Source organism: Saimiri boliviensis, chromosome 10 (genome assembly GCF_048565385.1).
Source record: "Saimiri boliviensis isolate mSaiBol1 chromosome 10, mSaiBol1.pri, whole genome shotgun sequence".
Taxonomy (NCBI): domain Eukaryota; kingdom Metazoa; phylum Chordata; class Mammalia; order Primates; family Cebidae; genus Saimiri; species Saimiri boliviensis.
Window position 1 is genome coordinate 88,536,150 of NC_133458.1, and position 25,724 is coordinate 88,561,873.

The 25,724-nt window shown below is 42.4% G+C and overlaps 2 protein-coding genes across 4 annotated transcripts in view; one reads left to right on the plus strand and one right to left on the minus strand.

Annotated features, from left to right (window-relative positions):
* DNAH11 (dynein axonemal heavy chain 11) overlaps positions 1-20,860 on the plus strand; it is a 396,587-nt gene extending 375,727 nt beyond the window's left edge. Inside the window, exons 76-82 of the mRNA XM_074379604.1 lie at positions 3,137-3,256; positions 11,626-11,868; positions 14,144-14,326; positions 14,406-14,521; positions 18,839-18,951; positions 19,467-19,607; positions 20,613-20,860. Coding sequence (XP_074235705.1) covers positions 3,137-3,256; positions 11,626-11,868; positions 14,144-14,326; positions 14,406-14,521; positions 18,839-18,951; positions 19,467-19,607; positions 20,613-20,860 — 1,164 coding nt within the window. The remainder of the gene's footprint in view (positions 1-3,136; positions 3,257-11,625; positions 11,869-14,143; positions 14,327-14,405; positions 14,522-18,838; positions 18,952-19,466; positions 19,608-20,612) is intronic.
* Positions 20,518-25,724, minus strand: part of CDCA7L (cell division cycle associated 7 like) — a 41,385-nt gene continuing 36,178 nt past the window's right edge. For all 3 annotated transcript variants that reach the window (XM_074379603.1, XM_039472732.2, XM_039472731.2), the window contains 4 exons: positions 25,478-25,603; positions 24,063-24,212; positions 22,977-23,113; positions 20,518-22,126 (listed from right to left, as the gene is read on the minus strand). In XM_074379603.1, the coding sequence (XP_074235704.1) occupies positions 22,096-22,126; positions 22,977-23,113; positions 24,063-24,212; positions 25,478-25,603 (444 nt within the window). In that variant the 3' untranslated portion in view covers positions 20,518-22,095. The remainder of the gene's footprint in view (positions 22,127-22,976; positions 23,114-24,062; positions 24,213-25,477; positions 25,604-25,724) is intronic.

Below are 25,724 nucleotides of genomic sequence, written 5' to 3' on the forward strand. Positions count from 1 at the left end.
CAGCCTCCCAAAGTGCTGGGATTACAGGCTTGAGCCACCGCGCCCGGCCATTTAAGACTTTTATTCAAGTTGTTCATAACTGTCCTGCAAGGCTAAGACCAGGAATAGAATTGTATTTCAGCTGAATCCTGTACATAATTGAAGTGGAAAGAGGGAAGTGGATGCGTCTTTCTCTCCAGCTCTTACATCCTTAAGTCTTCAAAACACCAGTTGACCAACCGAGTCACACTGTCTCCTGCCATTTCTCCTCTTGGGGCTCCAGGATCAGAACAGCCTCAAGTCTTTAACACATTCCTATGTTTCTCAGATGTCTTGACTTCTGTCATTTTCTGCACATCACAAAGCGAGTTATCACGATTGGGGAATTAAATTTCTCTGTGCACATAGTTTGGTTGTACAAAATGCCCTTTTCAAGAAAGTATATGTAAAACTCAAAGACCAGGATTGAGAGAAAGAGAATCAATTTTTTTCTTTTTCCTTTTTTCTTTTCTTTTCTTTCTTTCTTTTTTTTTTTTTTTTTTTGAGACAGAGTCTTGCCCTGTCACCCAGGCTGGAGTGCAGTGGCATGATCTTGGCTCACTGCAACCTTTGTCTGCCTCCTGGGTTCGAGCAATTCTCCTGCCTCAGCCTCCTGAATAGCTGAGATTATAGGCACCTGCCACCATGCCCAGCTAATTTTTGTATTTTTAGTAGAGACGGGGTTTAACCATGTTGGCCACGATGGTCTTGATCTCCTGACCTTGTGATCCACCCACCTTGGCCTCCCAAAGTGCTGGGATTACAGGCATGAGCCACCGCACCTGGCTTAGAATCAGTTATTGAAAAGAATAGATCTGAGGCCAGGCATAATGGCTTATTCCTGTAGTCCCAGCACTTTGGGAGGCCAAGGTTGGGGGATCACTTGAGTCCAAAAGTTCGAGACCAACCTGGGCAACCTGGGGAAACCCATATAAAAAATACAAAAGATTAGCTGGGCATGATGCTACATGCCTGTAGTCCCAGCTATTTAGGAGGCTTAGGTGAGAGGATCACTTGAACCCTGGAGGTGGAGGTTGCAGTAAGCTGAGATCATACCACTGCACTATAGCATGAACAACAAAGCAAAACTGTCTTAAAAGAGGAAAGAACAAATTTTTAGCTGAATAATTATTGAAAAGACAGATAATTAGGCCAGGTGCGGTGGCTCACGCCTATAATCCCAGCACTTTGGGAAACACAAGGTGGGCAGATCACGAGGTCAGCAGTTTCAGACCAGACTGGCCAACATCGTGAAACCCTGTCTCTAGTAAAAAATACAAAAATTTTCTGGGCATGATGGCTCATGCCTGTAATCCCAGGTACTTGGGAGGCTGAGGTAAGAGAATCACTTGAACTGGGACCAGGGAGGTGGACGTTGCAGTGAGCTGAGATTGCACCACTGCATTCCAGCCTGGGCTACAGAGTGAGATTCCATCTCAAAAAAAAAAAAATATTATTGAAATAAAGAATTATTAAAAAGAACAGATCCGTAGTTAAATAAAAATTAAAAAGAGATACGTATTGAATACTGAAATGTGTAGCAAATACCAATTAAATGTAAGCAGAAAAGCAAATAAAAGTAAGAAGCTGGCCAGGCGTGGTGACTCACACCTGTAATCCTAGCACTTTGGGAGGCCAAGGTGGGTAGATCATGAGGTCAGGAGTTCAAGACTAGCCTGGCCAATGTGGTGAAACCTCGTCTCTACTAAAAATGCAAAAATTAACTGGACATGATAGTGCCTGCCTGTAATCCTAGCTATTTAGGAGGCTGAGGCAGGAGAATTGCTTGAACCCAGGAGGCAGAGGTTGCAGTGAGCCGTGATTGTGCTGCTGCACTCTAGCCTGGGTGACAGAGTGAGACTGCGTCTCAGAAAAAAAAAAATAAGTAAGAAACCTTTGTTTCCCATCCATTTCAGCTATTTTGAAGGTAGTCTATGCAGAGAGCATGTGCAGCCTAGGCACCCCTTTCTTATCTTTCATTCACCTCAACCCAGCTTAAAAGAAAGACGTATTTGAGGTTCATGTATTCAAATTCAAATAAACTTGTAGCAAGTAGAGTGGCATAGTTGAAGCAATTTTACTTGTTCTGTTCTGTCACATCACGCAACAAGCGAAGGCTATAATTACATTTTTACTTGAACTGCTGGGAGGTAGTTTACTGCCCCCGAAGGTATAAAGGTTCCTGTCTAGAAAGGCTTCATCACACACTGACATGTTTTGCAAACCCAGAAGAAGCTAAAGGGTAGCAAAAGAGGCTTCAAACCCTGCTAAGCCAAATAAAGAGGAGATACAGTGATTTCTTGAATAAAACGTGGTATAGTCATTAGTTACAACCCTTAGAACAGTCATGCCATAAACCAAGCCCTGAAATCTGTCTGTGGCAAGGGGCTTTGTTTGCCTGGACTCTAAATACACCCCAATTTCAAATTACATGGATGTTGTTTTCTTTTCCTGAATCAGATAACGAAAGCTGATACAAATCAGATAATAAAAACATGTCATGCTTCAAAGGCCTTGTGAACCAACATCCCCTGACAATTTTTAGATGCGATTTTAAATGTATAAACTTTCCCTGGAAACATGTTCTACGAATGATTCCGTTTCCTTTAAAATCTGCCTGAGGCTGGGCATGGCAGCCCAAGTTTGTAATATCAGTACTTAGGGAGGCCAGGAATTCAAAACCAACCTGGACTATGGAGTGAGACCCCTGTCTCTACAAAATTTTTTTAAAAATCAGTCAGGTGTGGTGTCATGTGCCTGTAGTCGTAGTTACTTGGGAGGCTGAGGTGAGAGGATTGCTGGAGCCAGAGAGGCCAAGGTTGCAGTGGTCTGTGATTGTGTCACTGCACTCCAGCTTAGGCAACAGAGCCAGACCTCATCTCTTAAAAAGTCTTCGTAAATATCTCAATGTTAGTGAATTTTCACTGACTATATTAGAAGACACTGAAGATAATTCTCCCAAGAAATTAGGAACTTAGACAATTTCTGAACCACGTTTAAATGTTCCTATTGACAGAGGTTTGGAGGGCATTGTGTGAGAGGGGCACGTGCCACTGGTTGGCTACTCTGAGGCAGACTCTGCACTCAGCAGTGAGTATTTGTGTGATTTCCCCCCCAGGTCCCATGGGAGGAGCTCCGTTACCTCTTTGGTGAGATCATGTACGGAGGCCACATCACAGATGACTGGGATCGCAAACTGTGTCGGGTGTATTTAGAAGAATTCATGAATCCATCTCTGGTAAGACATTTGTAAATTACTTAATTTTAAATTAATTTCACTGCGGAAAAAAAATTCTGGTAAAAATCTTATAAATGAATTGCAGTATGGATAATTATTTAATGTATTGAGGATTCTTGGCCTTTTGGAAATTTCTTGGGAAGGTAGAATCTCAGGTTCCATCTCAGACCTATGGAATGAGAATCTGCATTTTCACAAGTCTTCCAGCTGATTTCTGTGAGTGCTAGAGAGTGCGCCAGCGTGAGGCACCCTCACATGCACTGATTCGAAGGCTCTTTATCAAAACCCTGTGACATAGGCAGAGCTGACACTGCTACTCTGTTTTATCCACTGAGATGCTAAAACATGGAGATTTGCCCCAGCCCACTAGGCTGGTATGGGCAAGAGTTGTGTGCATCTTTTCATAGAAGTCTTTTGATTTCTATTCCAAAGTTCATTTCACTAAAGTTCCTTATTTGCCTGTCAGAGAAGTCCTAGGGAATAGTCTACAGTTTGACCAGTTACAGTTACCCTATTAAATAGGTGCTTAAGAAAAATGTGGTGAATAAGTATGTGAGGTGATAGATTTGTTAATTAGCTTGATTTAACCATTCTGTGATGTACACATGTATCAAAATGTCACACTGTGCCCCATAAATATATATAATTATTGTCTGTCAATTTAAAATAAAATTAAAATTAAATCTAACTAAAAAAAGATTGTATCAACCAAGTACAAGGTAAGAAACTTATTTGGCTCTTGTTCCAAACAAACTGTTTAAAAAAAAAAAAAGACATTTATAACACAGTGGGAAATTTACATTAACATATCATGGTGCTATAGAATTTCTACTAATGTTTTACGTGTGATAATAAAGTAATATAGTTGTATTTTTTTAAAAGAGAAAAGATGCAACAACATGGGTAAACCTGGATGACATTATGTTAAATGAAATAAGTCAGGTGCAGAAGGACAAATACATGTTCTCACTCACATGCAGACTCTTAAAAAGCTGATTTCCTATAAGTGGTGAATAGAACAGTGGTTACCAGACACTGGGGAGGGGAAGATGGGGAATGAATGGTCAGCGGGTTCCAAGTTACCATCTTTAGAAAGGAGGAATAAATCTGGTATCTTACTGCACAGTATGCTAATTGTAGTCAACAATACGATACTGTGTATCTAAGAATAGCTAGAAGAAAGGATTTTGTACGTTCCCACCCCAAGGAAATGATAAATATTTGAGGTGATGGACCTGCTTATTAACTGATTTGATCATTATGCAGTGTATACATGTATCAAAACATATTGTACCCCATCATTTGTATAATTATTATGTGTTAATTAAAAAGAAAAGTATGGTGATTTGAGAAGCTCATTCTTCTTTCTCTCTTGAGGAAGAGGTAGATCACCTCTGTAGGTGCAGTTTTAAAAGACCAGGCATCCTTTTCTGACTTCTCATCTTAGTAACCCTGTGTCTATGTAGAAATGATTCCTGATCTATATATCTATGTATATATAAAATTTGTCAATTTAAAATAAAATTAAAATGAATTCTAAAAAAAGATTATATCAACCAAGTACAAGTTAAGAAACTTATTTGGCTCTTGTTCTAAACAAACTGTTAAAAAAAAAAAAAAAAAAAAATCTGACTTTTTTTGCTTTTACAGTTTGCTTGGAACAAGAGCCAAATAAGCCCAATGACATTTCTCATCCTATCTCATCTGAGCATGCTGGCTGTAGTTTCCTCATGCTCCCTCTCTAATGGTGTCCAGGTTCATGGCCATTCTGGGTTATTTCTTGAAGACCTAAAGCGCCCGTACACCATATCATTTTTATTTCCAGTTGGGCAGGCGGGACACCAGCTCTGTGGAAAGCAATGCTTTCAATAGCTTGAGCAATGTCCTATTTATAGTTTCTCTGAAAATTTCACCTCAGAGAAGCATTACATAGATTTGATCACCTTCCTCCAGTTCATTTTGAGAAGTAATGTAATCATATCAGTCTAATATTTAGTCTGTATTAGATTAAATCACTAAAATCATTTTAGTCTATGTAGACTATATTAGGCTAAAATACACCAGGAAAACATAGTGTATTTTAGTCTAATGTAGAAAACTGGGGACATTATTTGTTACTACTTTTTAATAATGTTGAACACTTTGGAGAGAGTGCCAAAAATGCACAATGTTCTGTAATTGTTTCTTTTGATTGTGAGTCTCATGGGCTTTCCTTAGTTCTAATGATCAGAATTTCACATATCAGAGAGAGACTCCAGTTGTGCTAAACTGGAAGTCACTCCTCAGAAGAGCTCTGGGAGCAAGTTACCATGGAGATGGGAAAGATAAACAGTGCCAGGCATGCGACCTTTACAGAGGCTGATTTCTCCGAACGGTGGTAGAGGGCAAGGGGCCCGCAAGGAGCTCCCGTGGATGGTCCCTCCCCTGGCTCTGGCCTGTGGCTGAGGGGAGAAATACTGTTGCCAAATGCAGCAGTCCATTAACCTTCACAAGCCCGAACTCCCATTCAAATAATTGTAAAATAAATACAGGTGATGCAACCTGAAGGGGCATCAGTGGTGTGTGTAAGCCCTTTAGAAATGTAGGTACCTGACCTTCCATACGGATCTGGTGAGGTTTTCAGGATCGAAATGCTTCATTTGCAAGCTGGCATCCTCACTGGAGAGCTACCTCCTCAACTCACCAGAGAAAATTAAAGCACTTAACTGACTTGGTGTCAGAGGCTGCAAATCCCAGTTATTTGGTTCTGATGCACATTTTTCCCGTTCCTGCTATTTATATGATTAGCAACATGATCTAACACTTCATTTGCAGGACATCTTTTTGCCACTTCCCACAAGTAGTTAATGTGTTTGAAAATTGGTGTCTTTGGTTGCATTGGAACATGATAAAAAAGCAACTCATTCATGGTGTGGGGTTTAACGTTCTGCCGCTCTTATCAAAAGAATCAGAATGCTTTCAGTGAGATCTTGCTTTTAGGAGGGTCAGTGAGTTTCTTGTTGAATAAATGAGTTTGCTCTCAGAGAGAGTTGTCCAATGGCAATGGCCTTTAGAGGGTCTCTGGCCGAAGTTAAGAAAGAAAACATCATCTTGCATAAAGCATGTATTTGGCAGTGTTAAGTAAGAAATACAGGAAATTACTTTCAGAGAATAAGGTACCAGGTCACCTTAAAGTTATTACATAATACAAACTATTTTAGTAATATAGAACAACAGGATTCTGGGCTTTGAAGTAAAAAACAAAAAAACACCTTGGTTCACATTGAAGTACCTCTTTGTATTTGCCATGTGATGTAATTGAACCTCTCTTAGCCTCAGTTTTATCATCTACAAAACAAGAATGATCAACTTACAGATGTGCTGTCAGGTTTAAACACTGGTATAGTGCTAGAACAATACGCTTAATCATTATATATATTTAATACTTGGCTGTACATTAATCTGTGATAACAATGGGAATCTTTTAGTAAATACCTGCTCTGAGCCAAGGGTCAATACCATGTACTTTATATGTATGATTAAGTATTATCCCATTTAATCAAAAAAGAACCTCAGGCTCAGAGAGGTCAAGCAGCTGAACCAGGATTTACTCAGAATCAGACTCCAAAGGCCAGTCTTTCTCTGCACCATACTGCTGTGGTTGGAGTGCTGACCTGTTTATAGCACAGGTCACCAAAACAGTGACTCGTATCTGCACATAGATGGTGTACAGGCTGGCACTGAGAACAACACGGACAATACGGGAGATCAGAGTTCTGGTTCCGCTTCTGATTTGCTGTCTAGGTTTGTGCATGGCTTCCCTGTGCCTCAGTTTATTCATTTGTAAAATTAAGATATTGCCTGGAAAATCACCAGGGTACCTTTCCATTCTCAAGACGCCATGACAATTCAAACTTGAGTAATACCTTAAAATCCCTAACAGTACTTTGGGGCCATGGCATTTTTGACCCAAAAGGCCAAAGGCAAATGCATTTGTTTAAACTCACAATGAACTAGAGCTTCTTGCCATTACCGACATTACTTAGAGAAGCAATAGAGTGGGGGTTGGTTTTTTTATTACATGCAGATAGAAAAATGTAAAAAGGACAATACTTTCTTGGAGTCCAACAAGCTGGGCTGGATGCTGGTTCTCCAGTTTCTAATAATTGTGCCTGCCCTGACATTAACAAATAGGATTTTAAATTTTTGATGATATTTTCATGATGTGGAGGTTCTTTCTGCCTGAGCATGATTTTATTGATTTATTTTTTTTTAATTTACTAAGATATAATTTACACACCATAACATTTACCAATTTAAATTATACAATTCAAAGGTCGTTAGTATATTCACAGTTCTGCAACCATTACCACTTTTACGACAGCTTTATTCCCCCCACCAAAAAAAACCCCTGTAACCACTAGCAGTCACTCACCATCTGTTTCCCACCCCGTACTACCTACACCCCAGCCCATGGCAGCTACTAATTTATTTTGCATAGATTTGGGCATTTTATATAAATGGACTCATACAATATGTAGCCTTCTTTCACTTAGCATAATGTTTTCAAGTTTCATCAGTGCCATAGAATATATCAGTACTCGATTCCTTTGTAAGTTTGAATAATGTTCCATTGTATGGACATACCACATTTTGTTTACGCCATCTGTCAGTGCACATTTGGGTTGTTTCTCCTTTCTGTCTACTATGAATAATGCTGCTATGAACTTTTATGTACAAAGTTCGTGTGGACGTATGTTTTCCGTTCTTTCAGATAAAGTGGAATTGCTGGCCCAAGCAGTGACTGTTTATTATTTGCAAGTGCCACCAAACTGTTTTTTAAATAGTGGCTGCACCAGTTCATATTCCCTCCAGCAATCCGTGACAGTTCTATTTTCTCCACATCCTCACCAGCACTGCTACTGTCTACATTTTTTGTTTTCGCCATTCTGGTGGACGTGCAGTGGTGTCACAGGAGAGTTTTGATTTGCATGTCCCTGAAGACTAATGATGTCGGGCATCTTTTCATGTGCTCATTGGCTATTTTTGTATCTTCTTTGGAGAAATGTCTAGTTAGAACTATTGATTCTCTGAGGCATTACAACAGTTTTCTCAAACAAAACTCCCCCAAAAGCAAGAAAAACGGCCACTGTGCAGAGAGGTCTGTAGTTATGGCCCCATTAGCAAAAAGTAGCTTTTCATAAAAGCTCTTGAGTGGGAAAGGAGAAAGTCTAGATTCAGCATCAGGATTCACATGGCTCCTTGAGTGTATTAAAGTCTTGAAAGTTTTCTTTTCTTTCTTTCTTTCTTTTTTTTTTTTGAGACAGAGTCTTGTTCTGTTGCCAGGTGCCAGGCTGGAGTGCAGTGGCGCAATCTCGGCTCACTGCAACCTCTGCCTCCCGGGTTCAAGCAATTCTCCTGCCTCAGCCTCTCGAGTAGCTGGGACTACAGGCGCACGCCACCACACCCAGCTAATTTTTGTATTTTTAGTAAATATGGGGTTTCACCACGTTGGCTAGGATGGTCTCAATCTCTTGACCTCGTGATCTGCCCGCCTCAGCCTCCCAAAGTGCTGGGATTACAGGCATGAGCCACTGCGCCCGGCCAAAAGTTTTCTTAAAGTAAAAGGGAACACAAGTCTCTGTGTATAGAACATTTCTCAGAAAAATGAGAAATGTTTTTTCCTTCTAGAAAAATCAAGAAGTACTAAAATAATCATGTCTGTTGCTAGGTTCTGAGGAAGAGCAAAACTAACATAATAGTCTGCTGTGTGCCAAGCTGTTTGCATACCTTATTAAATTCACATAGCCACAACCATTAGGAGATTGAAACGCAGATAAATTGTCATTTCATAAGGCCACCAAATCATTAAAGGATGGGAGCTGAACCAGGTTGTCTAGCTGTAAACCTCAGGTCCGTCCTTTTGAGTTGGCTGTTTTCTTTTGCTTTGCTCCTTGCCTACCATATGGAAGGCACTTGGTGTGTCACGTGTGTATAAGCCTAATTTTCTTTCCAAAGAGCATGGACCATTCGCAGTCCCATCAGCAGTACATGAGCACGCATTCAAACATGGCCATTTAACCCCACGGCAGTTTAACTTTTCCAAGTGGTTTTGTTTTTGGTCAGTTTCTTTGCTTGAAATTCTGTTGTTAACTTTTTGTTTTTATTGAAGGACAGATTAACTGTGGCTTCTGAAATTTATTTCAGTGTCCTAGTAAGCTCAAGCAGAGAAGACCAAGTACTTGTTTGTAGGGAATAATGTTTACTTGGCATGTGTAAATTCTAGCTTTTGGTTTTCTTATTCATATTTTGCTCATACTTTTATTTTGGCTACTTTATCCGTCATAGAGTAATAATGATGAGTTTAAGTCTCATGCACAGTTTTATTTTGGTCGCTCTGAGCCAGGTGACATATAAATTTTGATTATTCTTATATAGAAATATGAAATTATACAAATGTGAATAAATAAACCAAGCCAATGGATACTGGTGGTGGAATAGTTCAACTTCTTCCTTCTCATATTCATTGGTCAAGACTTCTGGCAATCTGAAGTATTAGTTAACTTGAAAATCCTCCTGGTACGAAATAAAAATGCTGACTTGAGGATTTAAAATGCGAGACTTTGCAGAAAGCAGTCGAGCATCCTTCTTAAGGACATGGGCTTTTTTGTTTCCGAGACAGGATCTTGCTCTGTCACCCAGGCTGGAGTTCAGTGGTGTGGTCTCAGCTCACTGCAACCTCCGCCTCCCAGGTTCAAACAGTTCTGCCTCAGCCTCCCAAGTAGCTGGGATTACAGGCACCTACCACCACTCCTGGGTAATTTTTGTATTTTTAGTAGAGAGGAGGTTTCACCATGTTGGCCAGGCTGGTCTCGAACTCCTGACCTTGTGATCGCCCACCTTAGCTTCCCAAAATGCTGGGATTACAGGCATGAGCCACCGCGCTTGGCCATAGGCTTTCTAAGCAACCTAGGATTGAAGGTTTAAGGAGGAAAGTGAAAACCACTGTTACCCACATGATTGTGTGGAAATTCACACTTACTTTGTCCTCTTTAGACTCTGAGTTTCCTAATAACTAGGTCATATGAAGCTTATACTTCATGGTTTGTTGCAGGGTACTGGGTGGTGAGTATACATTACTGAATGAGTTAAAGAATATTCACTTTGTCTCCAGGTGATAGGGAGGGGACCACAGCATAGCATACACATCTGCAGACGAATCTCATTTCAAAAACCGACTTGGAAAATCTAGGCAGAAAATAGCTACATTAGGCAATAGTTTAAAAATAACATTCCCCTATACATTTAAGTGCAGATACAGACAGGATTTATGGTGCAAGAGGCTGGGAGAATTAAAGCAGAGGGGTTAATGACCCCTGGAAACCAAAGAGCAATCATGGAAAAATAAATCTGAGATTATACTGTTACTTAGAAAATTGTAAGCACTTGATTGATTCTGTTTATGGCTGGTCAGAGACTCAGGCTCATAAATTGTTCTGTTACGTTTTGAAGATCTACGTTCTAATGTTTAGAGGGTTTGTTATTGCTGCTCACATTGCCTTTGTTAAAACTTCCCTCTAAATGGAATGTCTACCCTCTTGCCCCAGCCTTATTGAAGTAGATGGGCATAATCAAAGCCCGCTTACTCCAGCCTTTCACTCAGCAGGTAACTGTGTACTGAGCACCAGCAGCTCTCTCACGGTCTGTGGATCCTGAACAACACAGACTCTGCTGTGAGGAGCTCCAAGTCCTGGGAAGGTAGCATCAGTCTGACTTAGTATATATGGCCTGTAAGTGGTACCTATACACACACACAGTTTTCATTAAATGCACATGTTCTTTATATTTTTACAATTCATGTATATAAATTCACATCATATATAAAATGATGTGAAGCAGTTCTGTGGAAAGTAGTCAACCTGGGAAAGGACAGGCTATAGGGTCCTACTAAAATGAATTCAGAATTAAGATTAAAGTCCCATGTCTTTCTCAGCAAGTTCACATCAGAGTCTTGATTTCCTCTCAGGGAAATGGGGATGGTTGGGAGAATCGGTGAATGGGAGGGAGTGTGTTACAGGGTAGCCCATGCTCCGTGATGGCTCAGCACTTGCTCATTCCTTTTATGTGCATGTATCACACTGCTCCATGCACGCTGCAAACTGAGTCTTCTTAGGAATAGGATTAATGTGCGTTCCTTGGGATCTTCCCCAGAAATCAGTCTGGTGCTGCATATAGAACAGACTGTTGATTATAAAACAGTTTAAGAGAGCCTGCTACCCAGCCAGCATTGTGCTGGGGCCTTCTTGTCAGAGTCTTCTCAAAGTGCTTAGGAAGTGAAAATGGATGCCTACCTACATTTGGAATAACTGACTTTTCCTTTGTGGTTGAAGACTGAAGATGAACTGATGCTGGCACCGGGATTTGCTGCCCCACCCTACCTAGATTATGCAGGCTACCACCAGTACATAGAGGAGATGCTTCCTCCGGAAAGCCCAGCACTGTACGGCCTTCACCCAAATGCTGAAATCGAATTTCTGACAATGACATCCAACACTCTCTTTAGAACTCTGCTGGAGATGCAGCCCAGGAATGCACTCGGTGGTGATGAACTGGGGCAGTCTACAGAAGAAAAGGTAGAGGGTCTTTCTTTTCTTTTTAGTTGAGGTATAACTTACTTGTACTGAAGCATACTAATCTCAGTTGTGCAAATCATTTAAGTTTTTACCTACGTTTATACTCATATAACCACCACCTAGATCAAAATAACACTTCCAACACTGCAGGATACTCATGCCCATTATTAGTCAATGTGCCCCTCACACCCCCCGAGATAATCAATATCTTTACTTCCATCATCGTAGATTAGCTTTACCTGATTCCAAAAATATGGAATTATATAGTAAGCATTCATTCAGGTCTAACTTCTTTCATTCTGAATTACATTTGTGAGATTCATCCATGTTGTTCATGTACCAGTGGTTCATTTTTGTTTAGAATTCTATATGAATATAAAATTCTTCATACTCCTGTGAATGGATGTTTCGGTTGTTTCTTGTTTTTCACTTTTATAGAAATATCACAACCATGAACATTCTTCCACAGTCTTTTGTCAATATGCAAGGTAACTCCCAAAAACATCCATTCATAATACCCATTTATCTATACCCAGAAGTGGGATTGCCAGATACTAGGGTATACTGTTTAGCTTTAATAGTTTTCCCGGCCGGGCGCGGTGGCTCAAGCCTGTAATCCCAGCACTTTGGGAGGCCGAGGCGGGTGGATCACGAGGTCAAGAGATCGAGACCATCCTGGTCAACATAGTGAAACCCAGTCTCTACTAAAAATACAAAAAATTAGCTGGGCATGGTGGCACGTGCCTGTAATCTCAGCTACTCAGGAGGCTGAGGCAGGAGAATTGCCTGAACCCAGGAGGCGGAGGTTGCGGTGAGCTGAGATGGCGCCATTGCACTCCAGCCTGGGTAACAAGAGCGAAACTCCGTCTCAAAAAAAAAAAAAAAAAAAAAAAAAAAAAAAAAGTTTTCCCAATCCGCTTTCCCCAGTGGTTGTACCAGTTCCTCTCCCAACAGCAGTGTGTATGAGTTCCACTTGCTCTGTCGTCTTCTTGTGATGTTGTTAGGGTAATGATATCTCTCAGTGGTTTTAGCTTTGCATTCCTCAGTTGAGGAATATTGAGCATCTTTCACATGCTTATGGCCATTTGGATATACTGTCTACCTCTGCTGTAAATGAGCTTAAGGTTTTAGGACCTGATAAATTACCTGCCATAGTGATGCCAGCTGGCAGGCATTATGTCGGAACCAAAGGCAGCAGTCTGAGAAACCAAGGGCGGAAGGAAAGCCACCCAGGGCTAAGGACAAGCAAAGTTCTTCCATGTTTTGTCCTTTCTAGATATTGACTGTTTTTTCCAGCTCAGTGGAGCTGTGTCGGTAGAATTAATATGCATATCTGAGTACCATGTGCATGCTCATATCTTTAATATATAAATCTTTCATTCCTCCAGGGCAACAATTACAGAAGATAGAAGTTTCCTTGTTAAAAATGTTGGTCTAAATTGCTCTAGGAATTTTTGGATGCCATGGTTGGGAAGGTAGCTTCATAGTTCACCAGAATTTGCTTATGCTTAAAAGGCTTATTTGGGTTATGTAAATTTCATTTCATGTTTTATCTGTTTATTTATTTTGAGACAAAGCCTCATTCTGTTGCCCATGATGGAGTGCAGTGGTACCATCTTGGCTTATTGCAACCTCTGCCTCCCAGATTCAAGTGATTCTCGTGCCTCAGCCACCCAGATTCCTGGGATTACAGATATGCTCCACCATGCCTGGCTAATTTTTGTATTTTTAGTAGAGACGAGGTTTCACCAGGGTAGCCAAGCTGGTCTCAAACTCCTGACCTCAAGTGATCTGCCCACCTTGACTTCTTCCCAAAGTGCTGGGATTACAGGCATGAGCCACTGTGTCCAGCCCCTGGTTTATGTGAATTTTAAAATGATCTTATTAATTTAGCAGATTATAAAATACAGTCCCAAGATAATAGGCCTCTACTTCCTCTGATCGTGTCTTTACATCCAAATGACATGTAGTTGATGACAGTTCTGTAGTCCCCAATGTGAAGTGAATAAACTGTAAATAACTGAAGCGCCTCCTTGACTAGATCTGGGGCTCTGTGGAAGGGGAAGTGCTGGCATTGGTGCAGAAGCAGCTGAGGGAGTTGGCAGTGCCATGCTGCCCACCTCCTGGGAGCCATAGGTATCTTTCACATGCATTTGCAGGCACCTTCAGAAGCTGTGTGCTCTATTCTGGAACTTCAAAAAGTAGAGGATATACATAGTCATCATGACGAACACTGAAACAGAAAGGAGCTAAATCTTTATGTTAATGATTTAAGGTTAAGAATGTCTTGGATGACATTTTGGAGAAACTTCCAGAAGAGTTCAACATGGCAGAGATAATGCAAAAAAATTCAAATAGAAGCCCATATGTTCTTGTTTGCTTCCAAGAATGCGAGAGGATGAATATTCTCATTCGGGAAATACGTTTATCACTTGAACAACTGGACCTTAGTTTGAAGGTAAGCTTAAACTGAGGCTATAGTAGACTTCAGTACATTGGAAGGTATTCACTGCGTGGCTTTTTTTTCTCCATGCAAGGGGGAGTTGGCATTATCTCCTGCTGTGGAAGCCCAGCAGTTTGCATTAAGTTATGACACGGTACCGGACACTTGGAGCAAACTGGCTTATCCTTCTACTTACAGCCTAGCCCGGTGGTAAGTTCCCCCATCCTCACTGCCACTGGCCCTGTGCAGCCTGGATGCTGGGTTAGTGTTCTGAATAAGGCCTCCTAAGAACGACACAGACTAGGCTTTGTGACTATACTCAACCTGTCACTGTGAAAACTCTTCTGCCAACTTCATTTGAGTTCACTTGGTTTATGACATCAAAGGCAAAAACCAGTTAAGTCAGGGTCAGAGCAAGATTCAAATTCTGCCTCTCACCCCTTGTGTATATGATCTTAGCCAGAATAATCTGTCTCTTATTTAAATCTGAGAAATGCAGATAGTAATAGAATCCCCTGCAATGAGTTGTAAGAGTTAAATGGCCATGGAAAGTAACTTGAATTTGCCTTTGTATCATCTTCTACCTTTACTTTGCAGACCTAAGATTCCTATGCCTTCTCATAGACAACTTTTGGAAGTCTGTAATATGGTATGCAGTATGCAGTAAACTAGACTAGGGATGTAACTGCAGAGATGTGTCACAAAGCTAGGGCAGAAATTCACAGATTACTCAAGGTGGTGGTAAACCTAACTGCTCCTTGGTCTTGGCAAGCAATTGAGGAAGTTTCGCAAAGCTCTTTATTCCTGGCTTTTTGGTGCTGAGTTTCTTTCCCCCTGCTTTCCTGAATCCTGTTCCATGAACCTGAACTATCCCTGTACCACTCCCATTATTTTAGTGGAGACTCTTTATATTGTAACATGCACACTTTTGATTTTTCCAACACAACGCTAGACCCTTAAGCTTCCCTCTGAACATCAGCCTCCTGGTCTGGAATTGTAGTTCTACCTTATTGTAAACCAGAGTGATTTTGTCCTATTTTGTTTATGGTCAATCATTATTTTTGCTTTAATATACTGCACTGCTTTTTTTGCTCATCATTGCTTTTTTCTTTGTATCTGGTTTGAAGCTCCTTTTTCTTTTTACCAAAGTATAAAATATAGAGCAGGGCTTGAGAGGCGGGGAATGTAAATCATCTTGTGTATCTGAAACTGTCCTCACCACACTCTCAGTCTTGATTGATAGTTTACTTACACGTAGAATTCTAGGACACACCATTATTTTCCCTCAGGGCTTTGATGTTCTAACTCCAGGGTTTTCTAGCATTGATTGTAGAGGGTGGGTCTGGTCTTAAATATTTGCCATTCCTTCCCAAGTAAAGTTTTAAGACTTTTCTCTTTACCCTTGTTGTTCAACAATTTTACTGTTGTATTGAGGTGTGGATTTTTAAAGTGCTGTTAGAAATGCGAGACTCCCTCCATAGCTTCCGTTCTGAAAAAGTCTTAGCACTTATTTCTCCGAATATTGTCTTTCCCTCTGTTCTCATGTCTGCATTTATCTGCCGGATCTGTCATGTTTTCGGGGTCTCTCGGATGTATACTTGTAGACTTCAGTTTTGGGTGATCTTCATTGTATCTTCAACCGCTTCCAATCTGTTTCTTAATTATTTAAATTTCATTGTCCAGGTTGGGTGTAGTAGCTCATGCCTATAATCTCAGCACTTTGGGAGGCCAAGGCAGGAGGATCACTTGAGCCCAGGAGTTTGAAGCCAGCCTGGGCAACATAATGAGACCCTGTCTCTTAAAAAAAAAAATTAAAAATTAGCTAGGTGTGGTGGCATGTGACTGTAGTCTTAGCTACTTGAGGTGTAGAGGTGGTAGACTGCTGGAGCCCGAGAGATCAAGGGTGCAATGAGGTGTGATCATGCCGGTGCATTCCAGCCTGGGTAACAGAGCAAGACACTGTCTTAAATAAAATATATTTCATCGTCCCTAATTTTCAATTCCAGATTATTTTTGAAAGGGTGCCCAGCCTAGTTTCATAACTTCCTATTTTTTTTTTTTTTTACAACTATTACACTGTTTTCCTGAGAAGTTTAAGTATTCTTACAAATGAGTACTTTCATCAAGATTTCTCTCTCTCCTGAGTTATAAACCTTTCTGTTTGTTGGATTTGCTAGTGGTTTTTCGTGCCTTATAGTCTTTCTGTGTACACCTGAATAAGTTTGGCTAGTTATTAAAAATTAATAGTAACACCTCAGTTGGAGGCTTTTGTAGCCATCGCATTCCTCTTGTCAAATGCTGCCGTGGAGATGTCGAAAGCTAGCATACTTCTTTTCCCTTTATAAATGGCTTCTTGTTTTCTCCTGGCCGTCCAGGGCTTCTGTATCTTTATTGTTCATATTATTCTTTATATTTTAGTATTGATTACTCACTATGAAATTTTCTTGGAACATGATGTGCCCTTGATTACATAGATTCAAAGATACGATTTAGGAAAACTAAAATGTTCTAGAATTACACTATTTCATACTGTTTCATTTCAGGTTATTTATTTTTTCAGACAGATTCTCATTCTGTTGCCTAGACTGGAGTGCAGTGATGGGATCTCAGCTCACTGCAACCTCTGCCTCTTGGGTTCAAGTGATTCTCCTGCCTCAGCTTCCTAAGCAGCTGGAATTACAGGCATATGCCACCACACCCAGCTAATTTTTGTTATTTTTAGTAGAGATGGGGTTTCACCATGTTGGACAGGCTGGTCTTGAACCCCTGACCTCGAATGATCCACCTGCCTTGGCCTCCCAAAGTGCTGGGATTACAGATGTGAGCCACCGCATGTGGCCTCATTTCAGCTTTCATTTTATTGCTTTCACTCTAATCTTTTACCTCTTCATTTCCATTTGTTTTTATTCTCCTTTATGCCTTATTGCTTTTTGCTTTCATTTCTATAATGATATTTTCTTCTTTTCTGAGGTCTTCAAACTTAATTTCCTTACTTTTTCCTTCCTGATCCCTTCCAAGTCATGATCTTCTTTATATAAACCATCGCTGGTTCTAGTTGTTACAAATTGGTTGCAGTGTTTATCCTCATATGGCAACGTTTTGAGAGAAATGTCTTCCTGCCCTTGCTTTTCTTGTTCTTCCACTTTTTCCTTTGTATGGTGCCTATGCAGTTTCTTCTTATCTTCAAGTATGCTTTTTCTGATCCAGCTATTTGGGAGAATTTAATATAGGTCTGGGAACAGGAATTTTCCTTGTGGTGACCTAAGTTTGAATGTGAGCATTATGAGCCTTTTCTTCCTCACAGCAAAGTCACACAGGTGTCTCAGGCAGATGTGGTTTGTCAGGCTGGTTGCTCATTCATCCCCACTTCATCTGCAACTCTGAAGCAGCAAGGTCCTAGAAAACTTCAGTGCCAGTCCTTCCTTCTGGAGAACTCTCTGGCTTTTATGTGGAGGCTGTGCTCTCTGTACTCCATTCTCCTGGTCCCCTTTAAGCAGCCTCTGAAACTGACATTTCAAGGTTTCACTTGTCTCTAATGTTATCAAAGAGGTTCATCTGTCCCTAGCCTCCGTGAGCCAGCTTCCTTATAGTTAAACTGCAGGGGCCAAGCATGGTGGCTCAGGCCTGTAATCCCAGCACTTTGGGAGGCTAAGGTGGGTGGATCACGAGGTCAGGAGATCGAGACCATCCTGGGCAACATGGTGAAACCCCGTCTCTACTAAAAATACAAAAATTAGCTGGGTGTTGTGGTATGCACCTATAATCCCAGCTACTTGGGAGCCTGAGGCAGGAGAATCACTTGAACCCAGGAGGCGGAGGCTGCAGTGAGCCGAGATTGTGCCACTGCACGCCAGCTGGGAGACAGAGCGAGACTCCGTCTAAAAACAAACAAACAAACAGAAATGAAGATACGTCCTACCTTGCCCAATTGCAATTTTGAGTAGAGGAGAGAGCAGCGTTTCTCAAACCATTGGCATGCATTTATGGCTGACTTGTTTTCCTTATTAACCTTTCCCTCCCTGCTTTCAGGTAGTTACTGCACGTGGTTAGACTACCGCCACATGCTCCACTGCCTCTGCACATGCTGTTCCCTCTGCCCATCAGCTTTTCTAGCAACCATGGCCTTGTAACCAGTAGCCTTGCCATCCCTGTCCTCAGACACCCTGTCCATACGTCCAATTTGGCACCTGTCAGTCCAAGTCCAAGTCATAGAGTGATGATCTTTGTACAGTCACTACATAGCATAAAGAGGATCCACTGAATAAATGGAAATGAGTTTTCCACATTCCTCAGTGTATCTTGCCCTAATGTAAGGGCTACAGGCATCAAGTCTGCAACAGGAAACAAACGAGCCCTTTAAAGGGACAGTGCCCTGCAAATTACCAGGGAAGGATTTTACCAGCTCTCAGTGGTATACTTCTCCTCCACCACCACTCCGCCCTGCCTCCCACATACTGCCAGAATGTACTGGAAAATGACTGTTTTACTCCATAGCAAGTTTTCTTCTTCCTACCTCCCATTAACCAGGTTCAATGACCTCCTCCTACGATGCCGAGAACTCGATACTTGGACACAAGACCTTGTCCTTCCAGCTGTGGTGTGGCTCTCAGGCTTCTTCAACCCTCAGTCCTTCTTAACTGGTAAGGGCTGAAGCAGTGCAGTCCCCGACGCAGACAGGACCATACCCCTAGCAGAAGTCCTGCCTTGCTTTATGTATGACGGCATCGCCTTGCCCTGCATTACAGAAAGGACCAGCAGCTACAGAGGAAACAAGTCCTGGGCAGGCGAGTAGCAGCAAAAGGGAAAGGACTTCCTACAGTGAGGTGGGGCACGGCATGTACCCCGGTAAACATTTTCTGGAAAGGGCCACATGGTCTGTGGTGCAGCTACTCTCCTGTTGTAGTGCAAAAGCAACCACAGACAATACACAAATGGCTGTGGCTGTTCCAGTAAAACTATTGACAGAAACAGCGAGCTTGTCCTGCAGGCCTTCGGTGGCCAATCCCTGCTCCAGCATAGCCATGTGCAAATGCCTGAGGACCTAAAACACCCTATGGGACTAAAAGATGCCTCAGTTTACTGGTAGTTCCTGGGAACCTTACATACAATGTTTTTACCCTGTTGATACTATTGCATTTTTGTTTTGTTGCCAAAGCAATCATGCAGACAATGGCCCGAAAAAATGAGTGGCCACTGGATAAAACGTGCCTGACTGTTGACGTTACCAAAAAAACAAAGGAAGATTATGGCCACCCGCCAAGGGAAGGTGCATACCTCCACGGGCTCTTCATGGAGGGTAAGACACCTGAGGAGTAAGTGGGGAGCCTTTTCTTGGTCAGGTTCAGATCAATGTTGGGCCTCTGCTTATGGTCTCTCAGCATCTCCTCACACAGTAACCTTATGCTAATCATTATTTATCACATTTCTTCCTCTTAAAACACTTGAAATGCTGGGATGGGTGTCCAATGTGAACCACATTGTAAAATATTGGGGGTGATGGCTGTCATTTAAATTTTGCACATCTGGGTATTAATGCCACAGAGTTACTTGAGACTGAATTGACATTATTTTGGTTTTCAATATAATCGTTTCAAAATTTATCAGTAAATTTACTCCCATATTTTACTGCAAGACTTCTCCAAGCCCTGAAGATGCTACTGCATAGGGTGAGTCTCTAAGAGGGGGCTAGACTATGCAATATTTTCCACATTTATGTGGCCATGCATTATTCTGCAGGACAATTAGTCCTGACTAAGATGTTCCTTTTTGATTTCAACTTCTGATGTTAAATGAGTGTCTGGTACTTGGTGTGACAGGGAGGGAATGTGGTGAATTGGAGATTTGTTACACTTGTTTTAAAAGGAAGAGCAAACTATTTTAATGTATGCGAATTCTCTCAGAATCCCAGAGCGTTTCTCAAACCATTGGCGTGCATTCCTGGCTGACTTGTTTTCCTTATTAACCTTTCCCTCCCTGCTTTCAGGTAGTTACTGCACGTGGTTAGACTACCGCCACCTGCTCCACTGCCTCTGCACATGCCGTTCCCTCTGCCCGTCAGCTTTTCTAGCAACCATAGCCTTGTAACCAGTAGCCTTGCCATCCCTGTCCTCAGACACCCTGTCCATACCTCGGCCACAGGCAGGGTAACCTACCTTCCAAAGCTCAGACCGGCCAGCTGGGTAAAAATAACCACTGACAAGCAAAAATGGGACAAAACCAGAATGTTTATTGCCTCAAACAAACAACTAGATCATCAGTAGCAACATGCCACACAATTGCAACCGTTGTGTTTTTGTCATAGGCGCTCGATGGGACACCCAGTCAGGAACCATTGTCGAAGCCCGTCTCAAGGAGCTGACATGCCCAATGCCGGTCCTCTTTGCGAAGGCCACGCTTGTGGACAGACAAGAAACCAGACAAACCTACGAGTGCCCAGTGTACAGAACCAAATGGAGAGGTCCCAGCTACATCTGGACCTTTAGGCTGAAGAGCAAAGAGAAGACTGCCAAATGGGTTCTGGCCGGAGTGGCTCTGCTGCTAGAAGCGTAAGGTAACACAGGCGTTCCTCTCGCCTCAGCTGGCGTGCGGTGAGGATCTTCTACTGTATTCACTGTTCCTCTGCACCTTAATGTATCCTATTATAAGGTTTTAGTACCTCACACGTGCATTCTCTTTTTTCAACACTATGCTTAAAAAGTGAAGGGGAGAGAAAAATCAGCAAATGCAGAAAAAATACTAGAAACCTACTCCGAATCTATGTCCAGTGATTGACTGCAGCTTTCCCTCTGAAACCCCATGGCGCCCTCAAGACACAAAAGTACATCTGAGGCCGGGCACGGTGGCTCACGCCTGTAATCCCAGCAGTTTGGGAGGTTGAGGCAGGCGGTCAAGACCATCCTGGCTAACAGGGTGAAACCCCGTATCCACAAAAAATTAGCGTGGCATGAGCTATGCGGGAGGCTGAGGCAGAAGAATCATGTGAACCCGGGAGGTTGCCACTGCACTCCATCTCAAAAAAAACCACACAAGTACGTGTCAACATACAACTACAAAAGAAATGCAGCCACAAAGAAAGAAGGGGCATTTTTAAACAGCAAATTAAATTAAAAATTATTACCCCCTACATTCTTTTGCAAAATATCGAAGCAGCAGGCACCAGGTGAGTCCTGAAGACAAACACTGGTACTCCGAGCCCTCCAGTGTCTACAACATTGACGGTCCCCTTTTGTTCAGTCAAGTCTTCATAAAAACAAAACTGTAGTACTCTCATGTTCTGTGGTTAAATTGCACTTTGTTCAGTTTAAACTTCCAATGACCCGGAACAGGTTAAATGATACGTGTGGTCTGCTGAACTGTGGTCACTCATGCTAAGGCAAACTAAAGGATATAGGACCCCTGTACAAAACCTGGCCTGGAGTTACTGTTTGGGAAGCGAAAGATCAACAGGAGCTGCTCATACAATGTTTTCTAACTTACCTGAACTTCAACTCCACCCCGTTTAAAGTTTAAATTGTGCTTTTTAATCATTGGCAGATACGTTTAACAAAATACAGCATATAAACAGGTCTGCGCATACAACTATATAGATTCCTCTGCTCTGCTGTCTTCCTGAGAAATCTCTGTAAGCATATAAACAATCTTTTTAAAAAAAATAGTACTTAGAAACAGTAATCTTTATGAAGAATTTCTATATAAAAACCCAACTATAAAAAAATCTTAGGCACAAATGGTATGCATGTCTCACTGAAGTCGTCTATGGAGAGGTGGCTAGTTCCATTTTCCTGTTAATTGTCTTCTACCAGCTGCTTCTGTAAGCTGAGAAAAAGATGAGAAGTATTTGTTAAGTGGTTAGGACAAATCCAAAGGCAGCATTCTAAGCTGGAGAGAGTCCACAATCATCTTAAGAGTACAAAGCCAGAACCCAGATCTCCTGCCATTCGAAGCATCACTAACAAGACACCCTCCGGTCGAGTATGCCCTAAGCATGACTTCCCACACACTCACATTCCGTCTCCTCACCCTAAAGTGCACACTGCCTCAACTTTCTCTGCGCATTAGGGTTAGGGCTGCCTCTGGCTCTTCATAGACTGTGCCATTTCTCCTTAGCTTGCCTTGTTCACTCCTTCCATTTCTTTTTTTTTTTTTTTTTTTTTTTGAGACAGAGTTTCGCTCGTTACCCAGGCTGGAGTGCAATGGCGCGATCTCGGCTCACCGCAACCTCCGCCTCCTGGGTTCAGGCAATTCTCCTGCCTCAGCCTCCTGAGTAGCTGGGATTACAGGCACGCGCCACCATGCCCAGCTAATGCTTTGTATTTTTAGTAGAGATGGGGTTTCACCATGTTGACCAGGATGGTCTCGATCTCTTGACCTCGTGATCCACCCACCTCGGCCTCCCAAAGTGCTGGGATTACAGGCGTGAGCCACCGCGCCCGGCCACTCCTTCCATTTCTGACATACACCTCAAGAAAAAAATCTTGGTTAAAGGCCACGTGGAGTTGAAAAATCTAGCAAAGGAGAACATTCCCTAATAGGGAAAATATCAGGCCTGAGCTTCTCCAATGCAAACAGATGCAGAATGGCACTCGTGCTTTATAAAAATCGGTCCAAGAGGGTCTCTCTTGCTCGGCCTGGGGATTTCAAGATCTGTAAACTACTAGAGACTTACCTCTCCAGATACTCCCTAACATTGTTATAACCATAAAACTTGGCCAGATGAATGAGGATTCCCGTGGCACAGCGGCCGTCACGCTTCCGACAGTAGCTGCAATTGCAGATCCCACGACAGGGAGGACACACCCAATCCTAACGGAGAGATGACAACAGAAACTTCCCTATCTGCAGGCTCTGGCCAGAACTGAGATTTGGATCCAGACTGGCCTCTCCCCCAACTTTTAATCACATGGCATCTTTCAGTCTACGCCGCAGGGGATTCCTCATGAGGCAGGAAGGCTCATCACCCCATGTCACATGCAAACACTGAACAACAATGGGTTTCAGGGCCCCCTGCTTAAAACTTATGGAGAATTTCACCAGCATTTGGCCCAGCATAGGGCCCTGTGTGAGCGTGCACGTCACAGCCCAGAATGTCAGCCATGGTTTAGGAGCACAAGGTTTCCAAAAGATCAAGGTGTGAATTTCAGCCCTTCCAGTATGTGTGCTTGTTGAATGACTAACCTGACCTGAGCAGCAGTTTACGTTCGTCTGTCAATTTAGGATGATATATTTACCCCGTGACTGTTGCCTAAGAGGTCATACTCGGTAGCACGACTGCCCCAGGCTCAAGGTCGTGCTTACTAACCGTGATACTATGTCTCATTTACTGAGGCAGAGAGGGGTTATACACGTATTTCACGGGATTAAACATTTATGATAGAGTGAGCAACACTTGCACGGTGCCGGGCACACAGAACACAATCTATACTGCAATCTACACCCGTCTCAGCCTGGCCCAGAAAAAAAAAAATCAGAGGGAAATCACTTTGCTGAAGGAAGGGTACAGGAATTACTTGTACAAAGCTAGACAAGTGTAACCAAGTTTTGTTCTGACAATGGAAAATCTAACAAATTATGTTCACTGGTCAGCTTGCTCTCCTTCCAGGAGTCCCTATTTTTCTTTTTCCCTGGAGCTTTAAGGTACAGATGGAAGGCAAAAAACCCAAGTTCTGGAGCTCCCAGTGAGAGCCCAGGAGCCCCACTTCGGCTTGCTTCCTTCGCCCATACAATTTACGACAAATATAAACCCTGCACCTACCGGGTCCAGCAAGGCCGACCTGACATCCTCCCCATAGCGGTTCCGCAGGCATGGTCCACAGAACTGTCCCCGCACACCACCGCAACCCTGGTTCCGACACACCGTCTTGGTGTCGATGGTCTTCTGTCGACACTGATGGCACGTGTTACCCTAGAGGGTGAAGGCAGTGAGCAGGTGAACTCAGGGATATGCTGATGCCCATTTCAGGCCAGATGCCATCAGGTGCATTACCAAGTGCATGAAGAAATACCACCTGTCTCCTCAAATCAAGCAGGACTGTTTTCCTAATAAGAACCATAGCATCGTCTCTAGACCAGGGGTTCCCAGCCCTCAGGCCAGTACCAGTCTGTGGCCTGTTTGGAACTGAGATAGATGCACAGCAGGAAGTGAGCAGCGGGTGACTGAGCATTACTGCCTGAGCTCTGCCTCCTGTCAGATCAGTGGCAGTGTTAGCTTGTCACAGGATCACAAACCCTATTGTAAATTGCACACACAAGGGATCTAGGTTGTGCTCCCTTTTAAGAATCTAATGCCTGATACCTGAGGTGGAACGGTTTTATCCTGAAACCATCCCCTTTCTGTCCCCCCAAATCCATGGAAAAATGGTCTTTCACAAAACTGGTCTCTGGTGCCAAAAAGGTTAGGGACTACCGCTCTAGAATGTAAGCATCCCAGGTCTAGGGCCAAGGAGCACATGAGGTCAGATAAGGCAGAGCAGAGCCCCATCTGAAATGATCAGACTGTCAGGAAGAGAGACCAGGGAAAAGCTTAAGGCAAGGGTGGCCGAGCCCCTGACAGGTGACTGCGTAGCAATGAGCCTTGGATGGCGTCACCTCGGTTCCACCTTAGCTCTGCAGACCTGGATATCTTCAATGTGAATCTATTCTTTTTAAAATATTGGCAACTAAATGTAAAGCATTTTAATACTATCTTAAGACAGTGTCGCACTACTTATCTAGAGAACACATACAAAAGCAGAATATAAAGCTTCCCTCGAAATCACCATTTAGAAGAAATTTAACCGGTTTTCTACCACAGACATTCTGCCAACCGTTATTTTCTACGGTTATGTTACCCCCAAAATACACTATCTTTTTCCAGTATTTAAAACATAAAACTATACAATATTTAAACCATAACAGTTACGTGCAAAATCTCTTTTAAACTATACCCTTGCCTTCTCCCAGGTTTGTAAGAGAGCACACCGTCCCAATGGGAAATACTGCACTAAGCTGACCCCCTTTTCCCAGGTACAGCTGACCCTTGACCCTCCAATTCAGAGCCTGGCTCTGAGCCCTTGGTGAGATGGCATAAGCCCTGATCCATCTTAAAAACACGTGAGATTTCAAATACCAATGCCTTAGACTCCCAATAAGAATGGCAATCATGCAGATTACTCATAATACAGAATTTACCAGAACTTTATCATAGATTTTATCTCGAACAGTTATGGCAACATTTTCTAAGTCCTCTTCGGTGATATCCTCCACTGGCCGAAAAGAAGATACACGGTGACGTCGTCTGTACTCCTGGCATTTCCCCTGCACAATGAACACAAGCAGAACCTAGAGTGAGCTGTTTTGAGCAGTCATAAAAAACTGTACATATTTTAAACTCTCAAAAGGTCTAGCCCCATTCATGTTAACCCAGTCCCTCTTCTAT